Raw genomic sequence first — 15098 nt, forward strand, 5'->3', positions numbered from 1 at the left:
TGTCTCCAGATTGAGAGGGAAATGTCTCTACATAAATAGGGCTTTCGAAACAGACTGACCCAGGAATCTGTTCTTGGTCCCTTTTACCCAGTATTGTCTATTCCAGTTGACCATCAACTTGAATGTTTTTCCATCCTTGTTATCTGAGTTCCTTTGAGTGAAGATGCTGGGGACTGAATCTCTAACTTGATACATGAAGAGTACCTAAAACTCTATACATTCATAAAATCATAGAGTTGGAAGAGACCTCAAGGACCATCATGTCCAATCCCCTGCCATGCAGAAACATACAATCAGACGTATTGTTAATTCTAGTCAACAGTAGCTGTTTACAGCTGCCCCTCACTGAACTAAGCCGGTGTGTTCCTTTAGCAGAAAATTTAAGACAAGAGGTAGAAATAACCTGTACAGAATAGGGATAGGTTCCTACCAAAAAAAAAGGAAAAAAAAAAGCAGTTCAACATGTTTCAGAAAATGTTTTATTTCAGAAACTGTTTTTATTTATTCATTTCCCCACTGATACTGAAGCTCTACCTCTCATGTCTGCCATCTTCTGAACAAGCATCTCTACTCATTAATTTTCCCTAAAGGGACCGTGCAGAGCAAACAGTAATATTTAAAGATGTGGCTATGGTAGCAGTTAGCTTTTTCCTTCTCTCTGCTAATGGAACAGTGGGCGGTAATGGCCTCTCTGAGGGGAATTTTACACCAGTCTGAGGTTGGAGGGGAAGGTGTCAATGGGGAGAAGGCAATAACAAACTTATTGGCTTCTTTCCAGACTTCTCACCATTTTGCCGCCTCCTGTCCAAAGCATGTCCAGAGGACGGCGACAAAAATGGTAGAAAGTCTGGAAACCATGCCCAATGACAGGCAGCTTATCCTGGAGAAGAGAAGATTAAGAGAGGTCATGATAGTGATGTTTAAATATTTAAAGGATGGAGGAAGCTTGTTTTCTGCTGCTCCAGAGAATAGGACACTGTGCAATGGATGCTAAGTACAGAAAAAGAGTTTCCACCTAAAATTAGGACAATAAGACGGTAAGTGGAGTCTCCTTCTTTGGAGGTTTTTAAACAGAAGCTGGATGGCCATCTGTCAGGAATGCTTTGATTGTGTCTTTCTTAATGGGAGGAATTGGACTGGATGGCCCTTAGGATCTCTTCCAATTCTAAGATTCTATCATTCTAATAGGGTTTTTTCCTTGATTTGAGGAATTACTGCCCCTAGTCATGTTTCTGTATTCCTGCAGGTAATGGAAGAAAAAGTGATACAGAAGATGAACCCCAGAGAAGAAATCCTGATGTAAAACAAAAGCAGAGAAAAAGCATTGCTACTTCTCAAGGTGCCATTTCCTGTGAAATCCCAGATTGTCACATAGAGAAGGGACGGAAACTATCTCTGCAGTGTACAAAAAACCTAACTTGGACATTAAATGCTAACAGACATTCAAGAATGAGTGAGACAAAGATGATGTTTAAATGCTCAGAGTGTGGAAAGAACTTCAAGTGGAGGGTACATCTGAGTCTTCATCAAAGAACACACACAGGACAGAAACGTTTCCCATGCCCCAATTGTTGGAAAAGCTTCACTCATTATCGTAGCCTTACTGTCCATCAAAGAACCCACAGCGGAGAGACACCATATAATTGTTCAGTGTGTGGGAAAGGCTTCATACAGAGCAGTAACTTTGCTGCCCATCAAAGAACCCACACAGGAGAGAAACCCTACAAGTGTTTACAGTGTGGAAAGGCTTTTGGACGGAGCACCAGCCTTGCTGACCATCGAAAAACACACATAGGAGAAAAGCCACATAAATGCTCAGATTGTGGAAAGGCTTTTAGACGGAGCAATAACCTTGCTGTCCATCAAAGAACCCACACAGGGGAGAAACCATATCAGTGCTCAGAGTGTGGAAAAAGATTTGGACGAAGGGGTAACCTTGCTTCCCATCAAAGGACCCATACGGGAGAAAAACCATATCAATGCCCAGAGTGCGGAAAGGCCTTTGGAAGGAGCAATAGCCTTGCTTCTCATCAAAGAACCCACACAGGAGAGAAACCGTATGAATGCTTAGAGTGTGGTAGGACCTTTAAACACAGCAGTACTTTTAATAATCATAAAAGAACCCATACAGGAGAGAAACCATATGAATGCTTAGTGTGTGGCAAGACCTTCAAACACAGCAGTACTTTTAGTAATCATAAAAGAACTCACACAGGAGAAAAACCATACGAATGCTCAGAGTGTGGCAAGGCCTTCAAACACAGCAGTACTTTGAGTAATCATAAAAGAACCCATACAGGAGAGAAACTATTAAATGCTTACAGTGTTGAAAGAACATCAGACAGAGGAGTAATGTTGCTTCTCATCAAAGAACCCACACAGGATAAAAGCCCTATAAGTGCTTAGAATGTCGAAAAGGTTTCAGATGGAGGGGCAACCTTGCTTCCCACCAAAGAACCCATATATAGGAGACAAAGACGAACCATATAAATGCTTGCAATGCAGACAAAATTTTAAGTGGATGATACATCTTATTGTACATCAGATAACATACACAAGATGGAAATGTGTCTCACACTCACAGTGTGGAAAGAACTTCTTTCATCAAATAAACCATGAAGGAGAGAAATGATATAAATGCTTAGATTTATATCGAAGTAAGAAAACAAAGAGAAGCCATATAAATGTGCACAGTACAAGAAGGCATTGAGACAGATGGATAGCATTGCTTTTGTCAAATACAGAGGATAGAAATCGTATAAACAAAGTATGAGTTCTTGCTCATAGCTGGTAAATCCAGGGAGGTGGGGGTGGCTTAACCTCATCCCCCAACTCTTCTGGAAACATAATCCTTCCACAGTTAAGTATATTGAAAGGCTGACATGAGAGATGTAGGGGTGCAGCTGTAAGATAGGACTGCCCCCTCCCTATGTAGTTTCATACTACAATTTGCATGACTATGTTGCTGTTCACCACTATTTTCACGTGTGTGTGTTTCAATAAAAAAATACATACTTTTCCTTAAATGTCCTATGTCCTGGCTGCACTCACCTGCTTTGGAGTAAAAGATGGCAAAGTTGTAATGGTGACAACTAGGTAAGAGCATCCATAATAAATATAAATAAAATGTCAAATATATTTTATAGGCACGATAAATCATTTGATCGCATTCGGTGCAGGGCGATCTGTAACAATCACTGTGGGACTTGAATAACTTTATTATGGCATAAGTTTCTGTAGGTTGGAATCTATTTTGTATGTACAGTATGTATCTCTCATTGTACTTTTAGGTATGACTGGAGTAATATACCATCTTGAGATTGTTTTGAATTGAAGCTCTTGCGCTTCTGAACGTAATGCTTGTATGATATCAACCCCAGTGGTTCAGAAGACTCTCTGTTTGGTTCTTCATAAATGCATTCTAAGGGAACAGGTGCCTTTAAAAATAAATACAGGTAATTTTTGAGAGCTAATGTCATGTAGTGGTTTGAGTGCTGGACTAGGACTCCAGAAGAACAGGATTCAAATTCCCTCTGAGCCATGGAAACCTACTGGGTCACCTGTGCAAATCACACTCTTTGTAAACCCTCTTTGAACTAATCTTGCTAGGAAACCCCCATGATAGGTTTGCCTTAGGACCATACAACTTCAAGGTATACAACCACAATGACAACCACAATGATTCAAAATGCTGGTCATGACCTACAAAGCCCTACACAGTTTAGGTCCAGGTCAGGAATACTAAAAGAGAAGGGAGTTCAAAATGGATGGGAGTTTCTCAAGGGGAGATACTGAAGGTACAATTTCAAACAGTTCCAATGAGGGGGGAAATGGGAGATGTCATAGAATCGGAGAGTTGGAAGAGAGAAACCTAAGGAACTTTCAACTGAGCTATGTTTTAAACGGAATATGTATAAGAAATGGAAAAATGGGGAAATCACGAAAAAGGAATTCAAAGAAATAGCAGGCATGTGTAGGGGTAAAGTCAGAAAAGCTAAAGCACAGAATGAACTCAGGCTTGCTAGAGAGATTAAGAACAATAAAAAGGGCTTTTTTGGATATGTCCGCAGCAAAAGGAAGAAGAAGGAAATGGTAGGGCCAATGCATGGAGAAGATGGCAAAATGCTAACAGGAGACAGAGAAAAGGCAGAATTACTCAACACCTTCTTTGCCTCAGTCTTCTCAGGAAAGGAAAAGGGAGCTCAACCTGAGGATAATGGAGCAGAGGACAGAATAGGGGAATTTCAGCACAGAATAAGTAAAGAGATAGTACAGGAATATCTGGTCAATCTATACGAATATAAATCTCCAGGACCAGATGAACTACTTCCAAGGGTATTAAAAGAACTGGCAAATGTAATATCGGAGCCATTGGCAATAATCTTTAAGAACTCCTGGAAAACAGGAGAAATCCCAGCAGACTGGAGAAGGGCAAACGTCTCCATCTTCAAAAAGGGGGAAAAAGAGGATCCCAACAATTATCATCCAGTTAGTCTGACATCGATACCAGGAAAGATTCTGGAGCAGATCATTAAATAGAGAGTCTGTGAACACCTAGAAAACAATGCCATAATAATAAAAAGTCAACATGGGTTTCAGAGAAAGAAGTCATGCCAGACAAATCTAATCTATTTTTTTGATAAAATTACTAGCTTGTTAGATAAAGGGAGTGCTGTGGATATAGTATATCTTGATTTCAGTAAGGCTTTTGACAGGGTTCCCCAGGACATTCTTGCAAACAAATTTGTGAAATGTGAGCTAGACAAAGTAACTGTTACATGGATTTGTAACTGGTTGACTGGACGAACCCAAATGGTGCTCAATAATGGCTCCTTTTCATCCTGGAGAGAAGTGACCACTGGGGTCCCACAGGGCTCTGTCCTGGGCCCAGTACTGTTCCAACATCTTTATCAATGACTTGGATGACAGAATTGGGGGCATACTCATCAAATTTGCAGATGATTTAGGAGGAATACCCCAGAAGACAGGACCAAAATTCAAAATGACCTGAATAGACTAGAAAGCTGGGCCACAGCTAACAAAATGAATTTCAACATGGAGAAATGTAAGGTACTGCCCTTAGGGCAGAAAAATGAAATGCATAGATATAGGATGGGGGACACCTGGCTGAATGAAAGTACATGTGAAAGTGATCTGGGAGTCCAAGTAGACCACAAGTTGAACATGAGTCAACAGTGTGATGCGGCAGCTAAGAAGGCCAATGCAATTTTAGGCTGCATCAATAGAATCGTAGAATCATAGAGTTGGAAGAGACCACAAGGGCCACCCAGTCCAACCCCCTGCCATGCAGGAAATCCAAATCAAAGCATCCCCAGAGGATGGCTCTTTTATTATTATTATTATTATTATTACTTGAAGACCTCCAAGGAAGGAGACTCCACTACGAGGGAGTGTGTTCCACTGTCGAACAGCCCTTACTGTCAGGAAGTTCTTCCTAATGTTGAGGTGGAATAGAAGTATAGTGTCTAGATCAAGGGAAGTAATAGTGCCATTATATTCTGCTCTGGTCAGGCCCCACCTGGAATATTGTGTCCAGTTCTGGGCACCACAATTAAAAAAGGACATTGAGAAACTGGAGCGTGTCCAAAGGAGGGCAACTAAACGGAGAAGGGTCTGGAAACCATGCCCTATGAGGAACGACTTAAGGAGCTGGGGATGTTTAGCCTGGAGAAGAGAAGGTTAAGAGGTGATATGATAGCCCTGTTTAAATAGTTGAAGGGATGTCATATTGAGGAGGGAGCAAGCTTGTTTTCTGCTGCTCCAGAGAACAGGACCCAGAGCAATGGATGCAAGCTGCAAGAAAAGAGATTCCAGCTCGAACTTAGGAGGAACTTCCTGACAGTAAGGGCTGTTCAATGGGGGAAGACACTTCCTTGGAGTGTAGTAGTGGAGTCTCCTTCCTTGGAGGTCTTTAAGCAGAGGCTGGATGGCTATCTGTCAGGGATGCTTTGATTCAGATTTCCTGCATGGCAGGGGGTTGAACTGGATGGCCCATGTGGTCTTTTCCAACTCTATGCTTCTATTGCATGTGGCTCTGAGATTACTGCTGCCAGTACTTTTAATACGCTTGGATGTCATTCCTTTGGCCTTGGAGCCTGGAATTTGTTTGGAGTATTCCTGTCCCACTTTACCCATTCTGTGCTTATCAGTATCCATTTAATTTTCATAGTAAAATTCATTCACTACCTTCCTAGGCTAGTGAAGGAGACCAACAGAGTGAGCAGGTGCTTCAGGAGAACTCACTCTGTGGCTGTGGATGCATTGGAAAGTGCAGCCCAAATGGGCCTTGTGCCCTGCTTTTACCTGGCAGAGCCTTTCCGCAGAGGCCCATGGCTGCCTGTGTTGCACTTGTCCTGATGCCAAGAGAATAAGGGACATACTAGGATAATTCTTTTTCCTGTTCCCTTTTTCTGAAAAATAGCGAAACTATTGATTCTGCAGAGTGGTGTGAATCACTTAATGCCAAAAGGAAAGAAATAGCTAGCTAATGACTGTAAGTAGTTATTTTTTACATGAACATCTCACTATTTGTTCTGCTTATAATATGAGGTGGTCCATTGCGCTGATTTTTCTCCTCATCAATACATGTACGTTTTGCATTTTATCTTCAAATGAGCATTTGAAAAGGTGGTGATGTAAAGCACCCTTCGCACTAGAATCATGGAGTTGGAAGATATCACAAGGTCCATCCAGTCTAAGCTCCTGCCATGCAGGAACTTACAATGAAAGCATTGCATGATTGTTGTTACTGTGGAAGCATGTTGTTGTTGTTGGTGGTGTTTGTTAACTGCCCTAAAGTCAACTTAATCCCAAGGCAATGCTATGAATAAGAAACCTCCAAGTCACCTTATCCTTCACTCCCTGCTCAGCTCTTTGATTGAATCCTCTTTTGCATTAGCCTCCCAGCCTGAGGCCATCCATCAACAACAGAACAATACGCATGCAAATCACTCCTGCATTCCCAGGCTCACACAGTATATATAGACCTACTTTTTCCAGGCAAGCAATCTCCGAAGATGCCAACCACAGATACTGGTGAAACGTCATGAAGAAACATGACCACTTAGACTAAGAAACCCACAAAAAACTATGGCACTTTACAGACCGCCCAAAAGGGTGATCTGCTGGCACTCATGTTTGCTGTGCAAGGGAACCAAAGCGGACAAACCACGCGGTTCCCCAGCACAGCAAGAAGAACATGCAAAAAGAAGGTTCTTCTTGCGGCGCTGTTGTGACGTCGCAAGGTGCCAATGGCGCCCTTGCGGCGTCACAAGGGCGCTGAGACGTGCGGACGCTAGGCGTCCATCACATCAAAATGGCGGCACCCATTTGTATAGTGCGCTGCCATTTTGACGCCCTCGTTACATGCGAGGGCACCGCCCCTCACGCGTAACGACGGCGCCCAATAGGGCCAGTCCAGAATGCGCCTATGACAGTCTCACTTTAGTCATCTCTGCCTTAGAAAACATTGGGCCCATCTTCTGGTCATTTTAGCTTTCCCAACCATACATAGGAATTGAGAATCTGACAGTGTGGCTAAATCCTAACTTTAGTATTTAATGATAATATCTTTACACTTCAGGATCTCCTCTAGTTCCTTATTTATACATTATTTATTTAGCTTATTATTTTGATTTATTTCATTTATATGCTGCCATTTATTTTATTTGGTGACGAACAACATCCCAATGTTAAGTTGGAAACCAAAGAGTTAAAAATAAAACATGGCATCTTTCTCTGTCAGGAAGGAATAATAATAGTAATAGTAATAATAATAATAATAATAATAATAATAATTTTATTTGTATCCCGCCTCTCTGTGTAACACGACCGGGGCGTTTTACAGATTAAAACATACAATCCCGCATCCCAAAATCCCACCCCGCCCAAAATACGATTAAATAATTCACAATTAAAAGATACTTTAAAATAAAAACAAAAGTAACTACATGAATGCCACAATTGTATGTAGTGAGATCTTGTAGCACCTTTGAGACTAAATGAAAGAAAGAGGTGGGTAGCATGAGCTTTATACATATACATATATATAATCGTTTTGTGTGTGTGTGTGTGTGTGTGTATATATATATATATATATATATAGTATCTATATAATTATAGATTTAGAATTTATAAATTATATATTGGCCATTTCACAAATACAAACAAAAATCCATCAGTGATCCCTTTATTGGCCAACCAAAATGAAAAATAGACTTTTTGGAAGCTTTTGAAGCTCCATGGGCTTTTTCCTCAGGAAAGATGTTACAAACCAATGAGGAGAAGAAGAAGCAAAAACAACTGGAGATGTTAGTCAGATGCCTCCATTTTGTTTCAGTCCTTAGTGAAGGACTCTCCCTCCCTAACTGTCATCTTTCGGGCTCTGAGGGAGAGAGAAGGCTGGCCCAGTACCATCAGGGGCTGGCCTGAAGAAGAAGAGCCCTCCCTCCGGTCCATCTGCCTTGGTCCAGGCCTCAGAGGGAGAGAAGAATGCTGGACCTGATTCCCTCCCGCCCTCACCATTCCCTTCTCCTTTTGTGTCGTGTCTTTTAGATTGTAAGCCTGTGGGCAGGGAACTGTCTGTTATCCCCTCTATTGTAAACCGCTCGGATTCCCAGTGATTGGGCGGTATATAAATAAAACCTATTATTATTATTATTATTATTATTATTATTATTATTACATCTTTACTAAGGACAGAAGCAACAAAAGGCAGGCATCTGACTGACATCTCCAATGCCTTTGTTTTTCCTTCTCCTGTTTGGTTTGAAACGTCTTTCCTGAGGAAGAAGTCCATGGAGCTTCAAAGATTGCAACAAGAATATTGTGCATTTCAGTCGGCCAATAAAGGGATCACTGGTGGATTTGTTAAATTGCCAAGACAGCTACCCCGCACTATATATATATATATATATATATATAATAAGTTCTACATCTATAATTATATCTTATAGAGTTATATAGACATGTGTGTGTGTGTATATATATATATATAGTACAATTATATATGAATATGTACATTGTGCATTTCGGTTGGACTGCACAGGTATCACTGATGTGTGTGTTTTTATTGAGGGAGCCTTGTGTCGTTATTATATTTTATTTTATAATTTATATATTATTCATAATTTGTATGATTTATTATTATATATTATTTAGACTTATAAACTTGTACTGAGGGGAGCATTGTGTTGTTATGGGTCCTTTCTGTTTGTCCTCCATCTTTGGCCTTGGCCTGAGCTTTTGAGGCCCGGTGAGACTAGGCCACGCCCCTTCCCTCAGATGCCCCTCCCTTCCTTCCTTCAGGCTCCGCCCATTTCCCTCAACGGACGCCAACCGCCTCGCTTCCCGCTCAAAGGCTGCAGGGCTCTCAGGGGAGGAGGAGGAGGATCTGATTGGTGGACGGGGTCCTGAGTGGCGGGAGGAACGGGCCAATCAGGGGAGGCTGCCTTGGGGGCGGGACGGTGGCTGAGGCAGGGCCTTCTCTCTGACTGAGTTTGAGGGAAGAAGAGGAAGGAGGAGGAGGAGGCTTCTCTCGCTCTCTCTCTGAGTCTCTGGAAGAGAAGGACTCAGGGAGAAAGATACAGCGAGAGACACTGAGGCCTAGACATTCTCAGTACTGTATAAACTTCGGTATCTTACTCTGAGAGCGGTAGGTAGATGTGTATAAACAGGGAGAGAGAGAGGGAGATTGTAAAACCAGGATTAGACCTTGGAGCCCCTTTGAGCCTCAAAGGAAAGAAGGGAGACGTTGGCAGCAGGATCTTTCCTTTGGGATGACTGTGGGTTGGAGTTCCAGTTCTCACGTCTGATAAGGGCCCTAGGCTTAAGTCATTTGGAAAGGGCAGTTGGAGGGAAGAAGAGGAAGGAAGGAAGGAGGAGGGACTCGGGGAGAAAGAGACCTATATATTCTCATTATATACATACACACACACACACATATATATATATATATATATATATATACACACACACACTGAAATATTTTACTCTGAGAGGTAGGTAGATGTTAACTTGTTAGCCGCCCCAATTGTTCTCAGAGGGGCAGGATACAAATAAATTTTATTATTTTTATTACTATTATTATTATTATGTGTATAAACAGAGAGAGAGACAGAGAGAGGTCTGTTCTTAGAGTCCAGAGACACAGCTCTGTCGGTTTCTAAAACCAGGAGCTCAAGAGAAGGCCTTGCAGCCCCTTTGAGACTCAAAGGAAGGAAGGAAGAGCTTCCCTAGGTTTCAGTCAGAGGCATTTGGGCCCAAGAATAACATTTGCCTTTGGCCCAAATGCATCTGAGGAAGGAGGCTCAGGGCTAGGAAAGCGCATTCTGCCAACTTCCACTCAAAGGATCTCTTTAGATCTTTAGATATATATTCTTAGATATATCAATTCTGAGACAGATATAATATATATATATATATATATATATATATATACATACACACACACATACAGAGATTTTGAGCTATGTTGATAGATAGACAAATAGATAGATAGAGATATTGTGAGATACATATGGATATTGTTGGATTCGGTTGCCTTATATTTTGAGGAGATGAGGTTCAGGGTCTGTGTCTTCTGCTCCTCTTTACGGTGTTCCTTCCATGAAAGTAACTGGGGCACAGAAACCCTTCAAAGAGGGCTTCCCTCTCATCCCCAAAAGAAAAGGCAAGAGAACAACAACCAGTACGGAAGGAAGGCCCTGCGGAAGGAGAGAAGCAGCAGGCAGAGGGAGACATGGCTGTCGGGGGCCTCCAAGCCCTTTCCGGCAGATGGGGGCCCCATCGTGGGGCTTCCTCCGCAAGAGCTGTCCAGAAGAAGCTGCCATTGCCCTCCTTTGAGGCTGAGAGAGTGTGACTTTCTCCGCAAGAGCTCTCCAGAAGGGACTGCCATTGCCCTCCTTTGAGGCTGAGAGAGTGTGACTTGCCCAAGGCCTCCCAGTCAGTCGAGGGAGGATTTGAGCAATATTAAACAAATACAGTCCATGAATACTTTCCCAACAAACTCACCAAAACACACAACCTTCACCAATAGAGAATATGATTCTATGTTTAGAGCATAACTTGCTTTATACTGAGTCAGACCATTGGTCCATCTAGCTCAGTGTTGCTAAATAACTGGAGGCAGCACTTTGAGGATTCAGGGAAGACTATTTCCAAAACCTACTTTGAAATCCTTATTTATTTTTGGTATTTCTAAAGTGGCACTCTAAGGAAGTTTATGCCTGGATTCCTCCATTGCAGTGCTCTGTCTGCTGCACCCTTTGCCTCTCAGTAGAAGCTGAGGGTCACTGCAAAGTACTAAGTGTTTGTAACCCACCCTTAGACTGAATGAAGCACTTGCCTGAGGCACTAGATGTTGGCAGACAGCAGTAGTTGTTTCTCTTTGATGGAGGATGCAGTCGAGTCAACTGCAGTTTGTCCAAGGATGAGAGGTGTTACCCAAAGAAAGGAGGGTACTGACAAAGGTCCCCACCAACTATCAGCATCACTTAAAATGTTGAGGGAATTCTCCTAAGCTTGGAAGAGAATGGGTACCTTTAGGATCATTGACATCTGTGTGTACCAGAACTCCCTCAGGAGGGCTCCATGTCTGGGTGAATGAAGAAGGTTTCATTAAGAACTATGCAAGAGTGCAATGAAGCACAATAAGAATTCAAACATAAACAGCACTGAGAGCTAAACAAAATGGCAATCTGGAAACCGGAGAGCGGAGTGGGAGAGGTGCAGAGGGGTGATAACTCCTTGTCCCAAGAGGAGACCATGGACATTGGGAGTGGTTCAGACGGGGGTCTGAGGGTGAGAGGGAGATGCTCTCTATGCCCAGGAGGGAGCCAGGTTTTGGGACCAAGATTTATATCTGGGATCCTACCCTCAAGGGGTGGGCTATCTTGCAAGGTAACAAAGACCCAGGAAAAGACATTGGGATTCTGGGCAAAAGCAGTCATTGGATGAGGACAGCCCCAAGATGTCTTACTATCTGATGTTCTGTTGTTGGCTGTTTATCGATCCATTTCCTGTATTGCTATGTACTGTATATGTATTATCCTACTTGTGAGTATGTATTTTCCCTGGATAATGATTAACCTTCCATTTTGAAGCCAAGCCCTCCTTTCAGTCCATCTGCCTTGGTCCAGGCCTCGGAGGTTGAGAGGAACTGCTGGACCTCATCCCCTTTCCCGTCACCACTCCCTTCTCCTTCTGTGTCATGTCTTTTTAGATTGTAAGCCTGAGGGCAGGGAACCGTCTAACTAAAAAGATTGCATGTACAGCGCTGTGTAAATTTACAGCGCTTCATAAATAAAGGTTAATAATAATAATAATAATAATGGAGAGAGCTGTTGGCGGGCAGAGGGCAGGTGGACCAAGTTGGCTTCTCCTTCGCCTCCTGGTGCAAGAGGAAAGGGCAAAGGGCCTGGGCTGAGGAAGGAGTCGGAGCCCCCATTGAGCTTGGATTGCAGCATTACCTGGGTCATAATCTCAGTCTCCGCTCCTTTCTCATGGGAAATATACCTGGGATTCCAAAGGTCATCCTGGGACCCTTAAGAACATGTTGGCCCCAGATTTGAAAATATGGAGACCCCAAATACGTTGCAGGTGTACTGACATGGGGTGTCACCTTGTCTTTTACTTCAGGTAACAAACTGTCCTGAAAGCAATGTAGAAAGATTAAAAAGCAACATCATTGCTGCTTACAGAGATGTGCTAAAAGGGGGAAAGAAAAAGGAAAGGCAATAGGGAGAGAGCAAGTGGAAGGATGCTGCGTTGAGAATCTGAGTAATGTGGATTTAGCTGTAAAACGTTTCCTTCTCTCAAGAGCATTTACATGATCTCTTGTTTTCCATGCTTCTTTTGGGAAGAGCCATGCAGAAGAGCTTTGGGGAGAAGATGCTCAGTTCTGAGGTCCAGCGCCAGCACTTCAGGCAGTTTGTCTTCCAGGAGGAGGCTTTGGGGCCCCGGGAGGTTTGCAGCCAGCTCCACAATCTCTGCTGCCAGTGGCTGAAGCCAGAGAGACACACCAAGGCTGAGATGCTGGACCTGGTGATCCTGGAGCAGTTCCTGGCTGTCCTTCCCCCAGAGATGGGGAGCTGGGTTCGAGAGTGTGGAGCGGAGACAACCTCCCAAGCAGTGGCCTTGGCAGAGGGCTTCCTCCTGAGCCAGGCAGAGGAGAAAAAGCCGAAAGAGGAGCAGGTGAGCTCAGTTGGAGGGGATATTATTATTATTATTACTATTATTGAAGGATTTTGAATATTATTGTACCTGGAAGACATGGTTTGTAGCCAGATTACTAACTGGGTTTGGTTACAGGAAACCTGTGACTCCCATTATAAAGAGGTTTGCTGGTTATTGATTCAGCTCCAGGCCCAGTTCATTCTGCTGGTTATATCCTGTAAAGCTCCGTCTGGAGGAGGAAGAGGAGCAGGTGAGGTCTTTTCATCTGGTCATTTTGCTTTGGAAGGGATTTTGAAAATTCTTGAACCAACTGAGGCTTAATGTAAACAAGAAAATAGAGTATGCAAAGCGATCTTGTAGCACATTTGGACTAACTTCGAAAGAAGTTGTAAGATAAATAGACTAGAAGATCCCTTTGCAAACTGATATTTCAGACTTAATAATAATAATAATATGATTTATTTGTATACCGCTTTTCCTACGATCAAAGCGGTTTACAGCATACATATGCATATACAACAACAAAGCAAGTAACAAACAAAAAAAACAACACTCTGCTTCTCTCCCCTCAAGATGGAGGTCAGGGGAGGGCTATGTCTCTGAACAAAAAGAGGCTGCTGGTTACAGGGAACCCGTGACTCCCCCTTTAAGCAGCTTTGGTGGTTATTGATTCAGTTCCAGGCACAATTCGTCCAGCTAGTTATGTCCTGTATCTCTCTGCCTGGCTTCCTTTGAGTCTTTTTGAAGGAGCATATTCTCCCACATGAGTGTATCCTTATGGTCCTGTCTTGTGGGAACATGGGATGGAGCCTTCTCAGGGGGCTGCCCTTGGGGTCTAGAACTCCCTTCCTGGGGCGGTTAAACTGAAACTAGTTTTAATGATGTGTATTTCTATTACCTTAATCTTTCCTATTAGTCCCTTATGTTTTAATAGTTTCACTTCTGCAGATAGCTTGTTTTGAAATAAAATTTGTGTATGCTATTTTTTTTGTTTCTTCTTCCTGTTTTTGTTGTTCTACTTGTTCTATTTGCTGTAAATCACCGTGATTCCGAGTCCTGAGGGGGGGAAACAAGAGATACAAATGAAAAAAATAATTATAATGATGATGTAAATCTAGCTACCATTTCCCAGGTTTTTTTCTTTCTTCCTTTCTTTTCCTAATTCTGTCAATATGGTTTTGCATCAGGCCATAAAAATGTCTCAGGTGCTGTTTAGGTTTACAAAGTGTAAGCTAATGGCCCTCAACAATCTGGATACTCATTTTAGCAACCTCCTTGGAAGGATGCAAGCCTGAGTCGAGCTGGAGCCTTTTTGCTAGTACTGAAGTTGCAACCTTATGGTTTGTGAGCGTGTGGCTGCAGTACAGCATTTAACCATTGCGCCACCATGACAGGAAGATGATTGTGTTTATCACACAGAGCTTTCTACAGCTCAGATCCGGGGTGACTGCAGGTCCACAATGCGAATTCACGTTATAACGTGAATGTGTTATCAGATTCCTTTCTATGGGCGCTTCTTTTGTGGGGCTTCTGCAGTGATTCCAAAGTGACCCCTCATTTTGGTAAAATTGGGAAAAAAGTGAATTCACAGAATTCCCTTTCAAGCTCACTTCGATTTCACTTCGAATTGGTCTGGTGTGGAAGATCACTCCAATGTCGCCCCCCTTGGCTCCCTGCGTCCTGCTCCTTCATCCCCCTCCTCCTCCTCCTTCATGCTATCTCGTCCTTTCTGCAACCTTGCCGCCCATCCCATCATCCCCTGACTGCTCCTGCATCCCAATCCTGGCCCCAGTGACCCTCTGCGACCAATCCCATCATCCCCCACCTTCTCCTGCATCCGAATCCTGGCCCCCAGTGACACTCTGTGACCTATCCCATCATCCCCAGCCTGCTCCTTCAGCGTG

General features: G+C 42.9%; 3 protein-coding genes across 4 annotated transcripts in view; 2 read left to right on the forward strand and 1 right to left on the reverse strand.

Annotated features, from left to right (window-relative positions):
• Positions 1-3026, forward strand: part of LOC121922464 — a 46555-nt gene extending 43529 nt beyond the window's left edge. The window contains 2 exon segments of the mRNA XM_042451948.1: positions 1247-2308; positions 2311-3026. Of these exon segments, the coding sequence (XP_042307882.1) occupies positions 1247-2308; positions 2311-2468 (1220 nt within the window). The 3' untranslated portion in view covers positions 2469-3026.
• Positions 1-15098, reverse strand: part of LOC121922021 (zinc finger protein 420-like) — a 319204-nt gene that overhangs the window by 145116 nt on the left and 158990 nt on the right. The window lies entirely within an intron of this gene.
• Positions 9530-15098, forward strand: part of LOC121921886 (gastrula zinc finger protein XlCGF26.1-like) — a 12459-nt gene continuing 6890 nt past the window's right edge. Inside the window, exons 1-2 of one of the 2 annotated variants that reach the window (XM_042450587.1) lie at positions 9530-9673; positions 12882-13212. In XM_042450587.1, coding sequence (XP_042306521.1) covers positions 12886-13212 — 327 coding nt within the window. In that variant the 5' untranslated portion in view covers positions 9530-9673; positions 12882-12885. The other variant, XM_042450589.1, reaches the window with a different exon arrangement.

This window comes from Sceloporus undulatus, chromosome 2, assembly GCF_019175285.1.
Source record: "Sceloporus undulatus isolate JIND9_A2432 ecotype Alabama chromosome 2, SceUnd_v1.1, whole genome shotgun sequence".
Lineage (NCBI taxonomy): Eukaryota > Metazoa > Chordata > Lepidosauria > Squamata > Phrynosomatidae > Sceloporus > Sceloporus undulatus.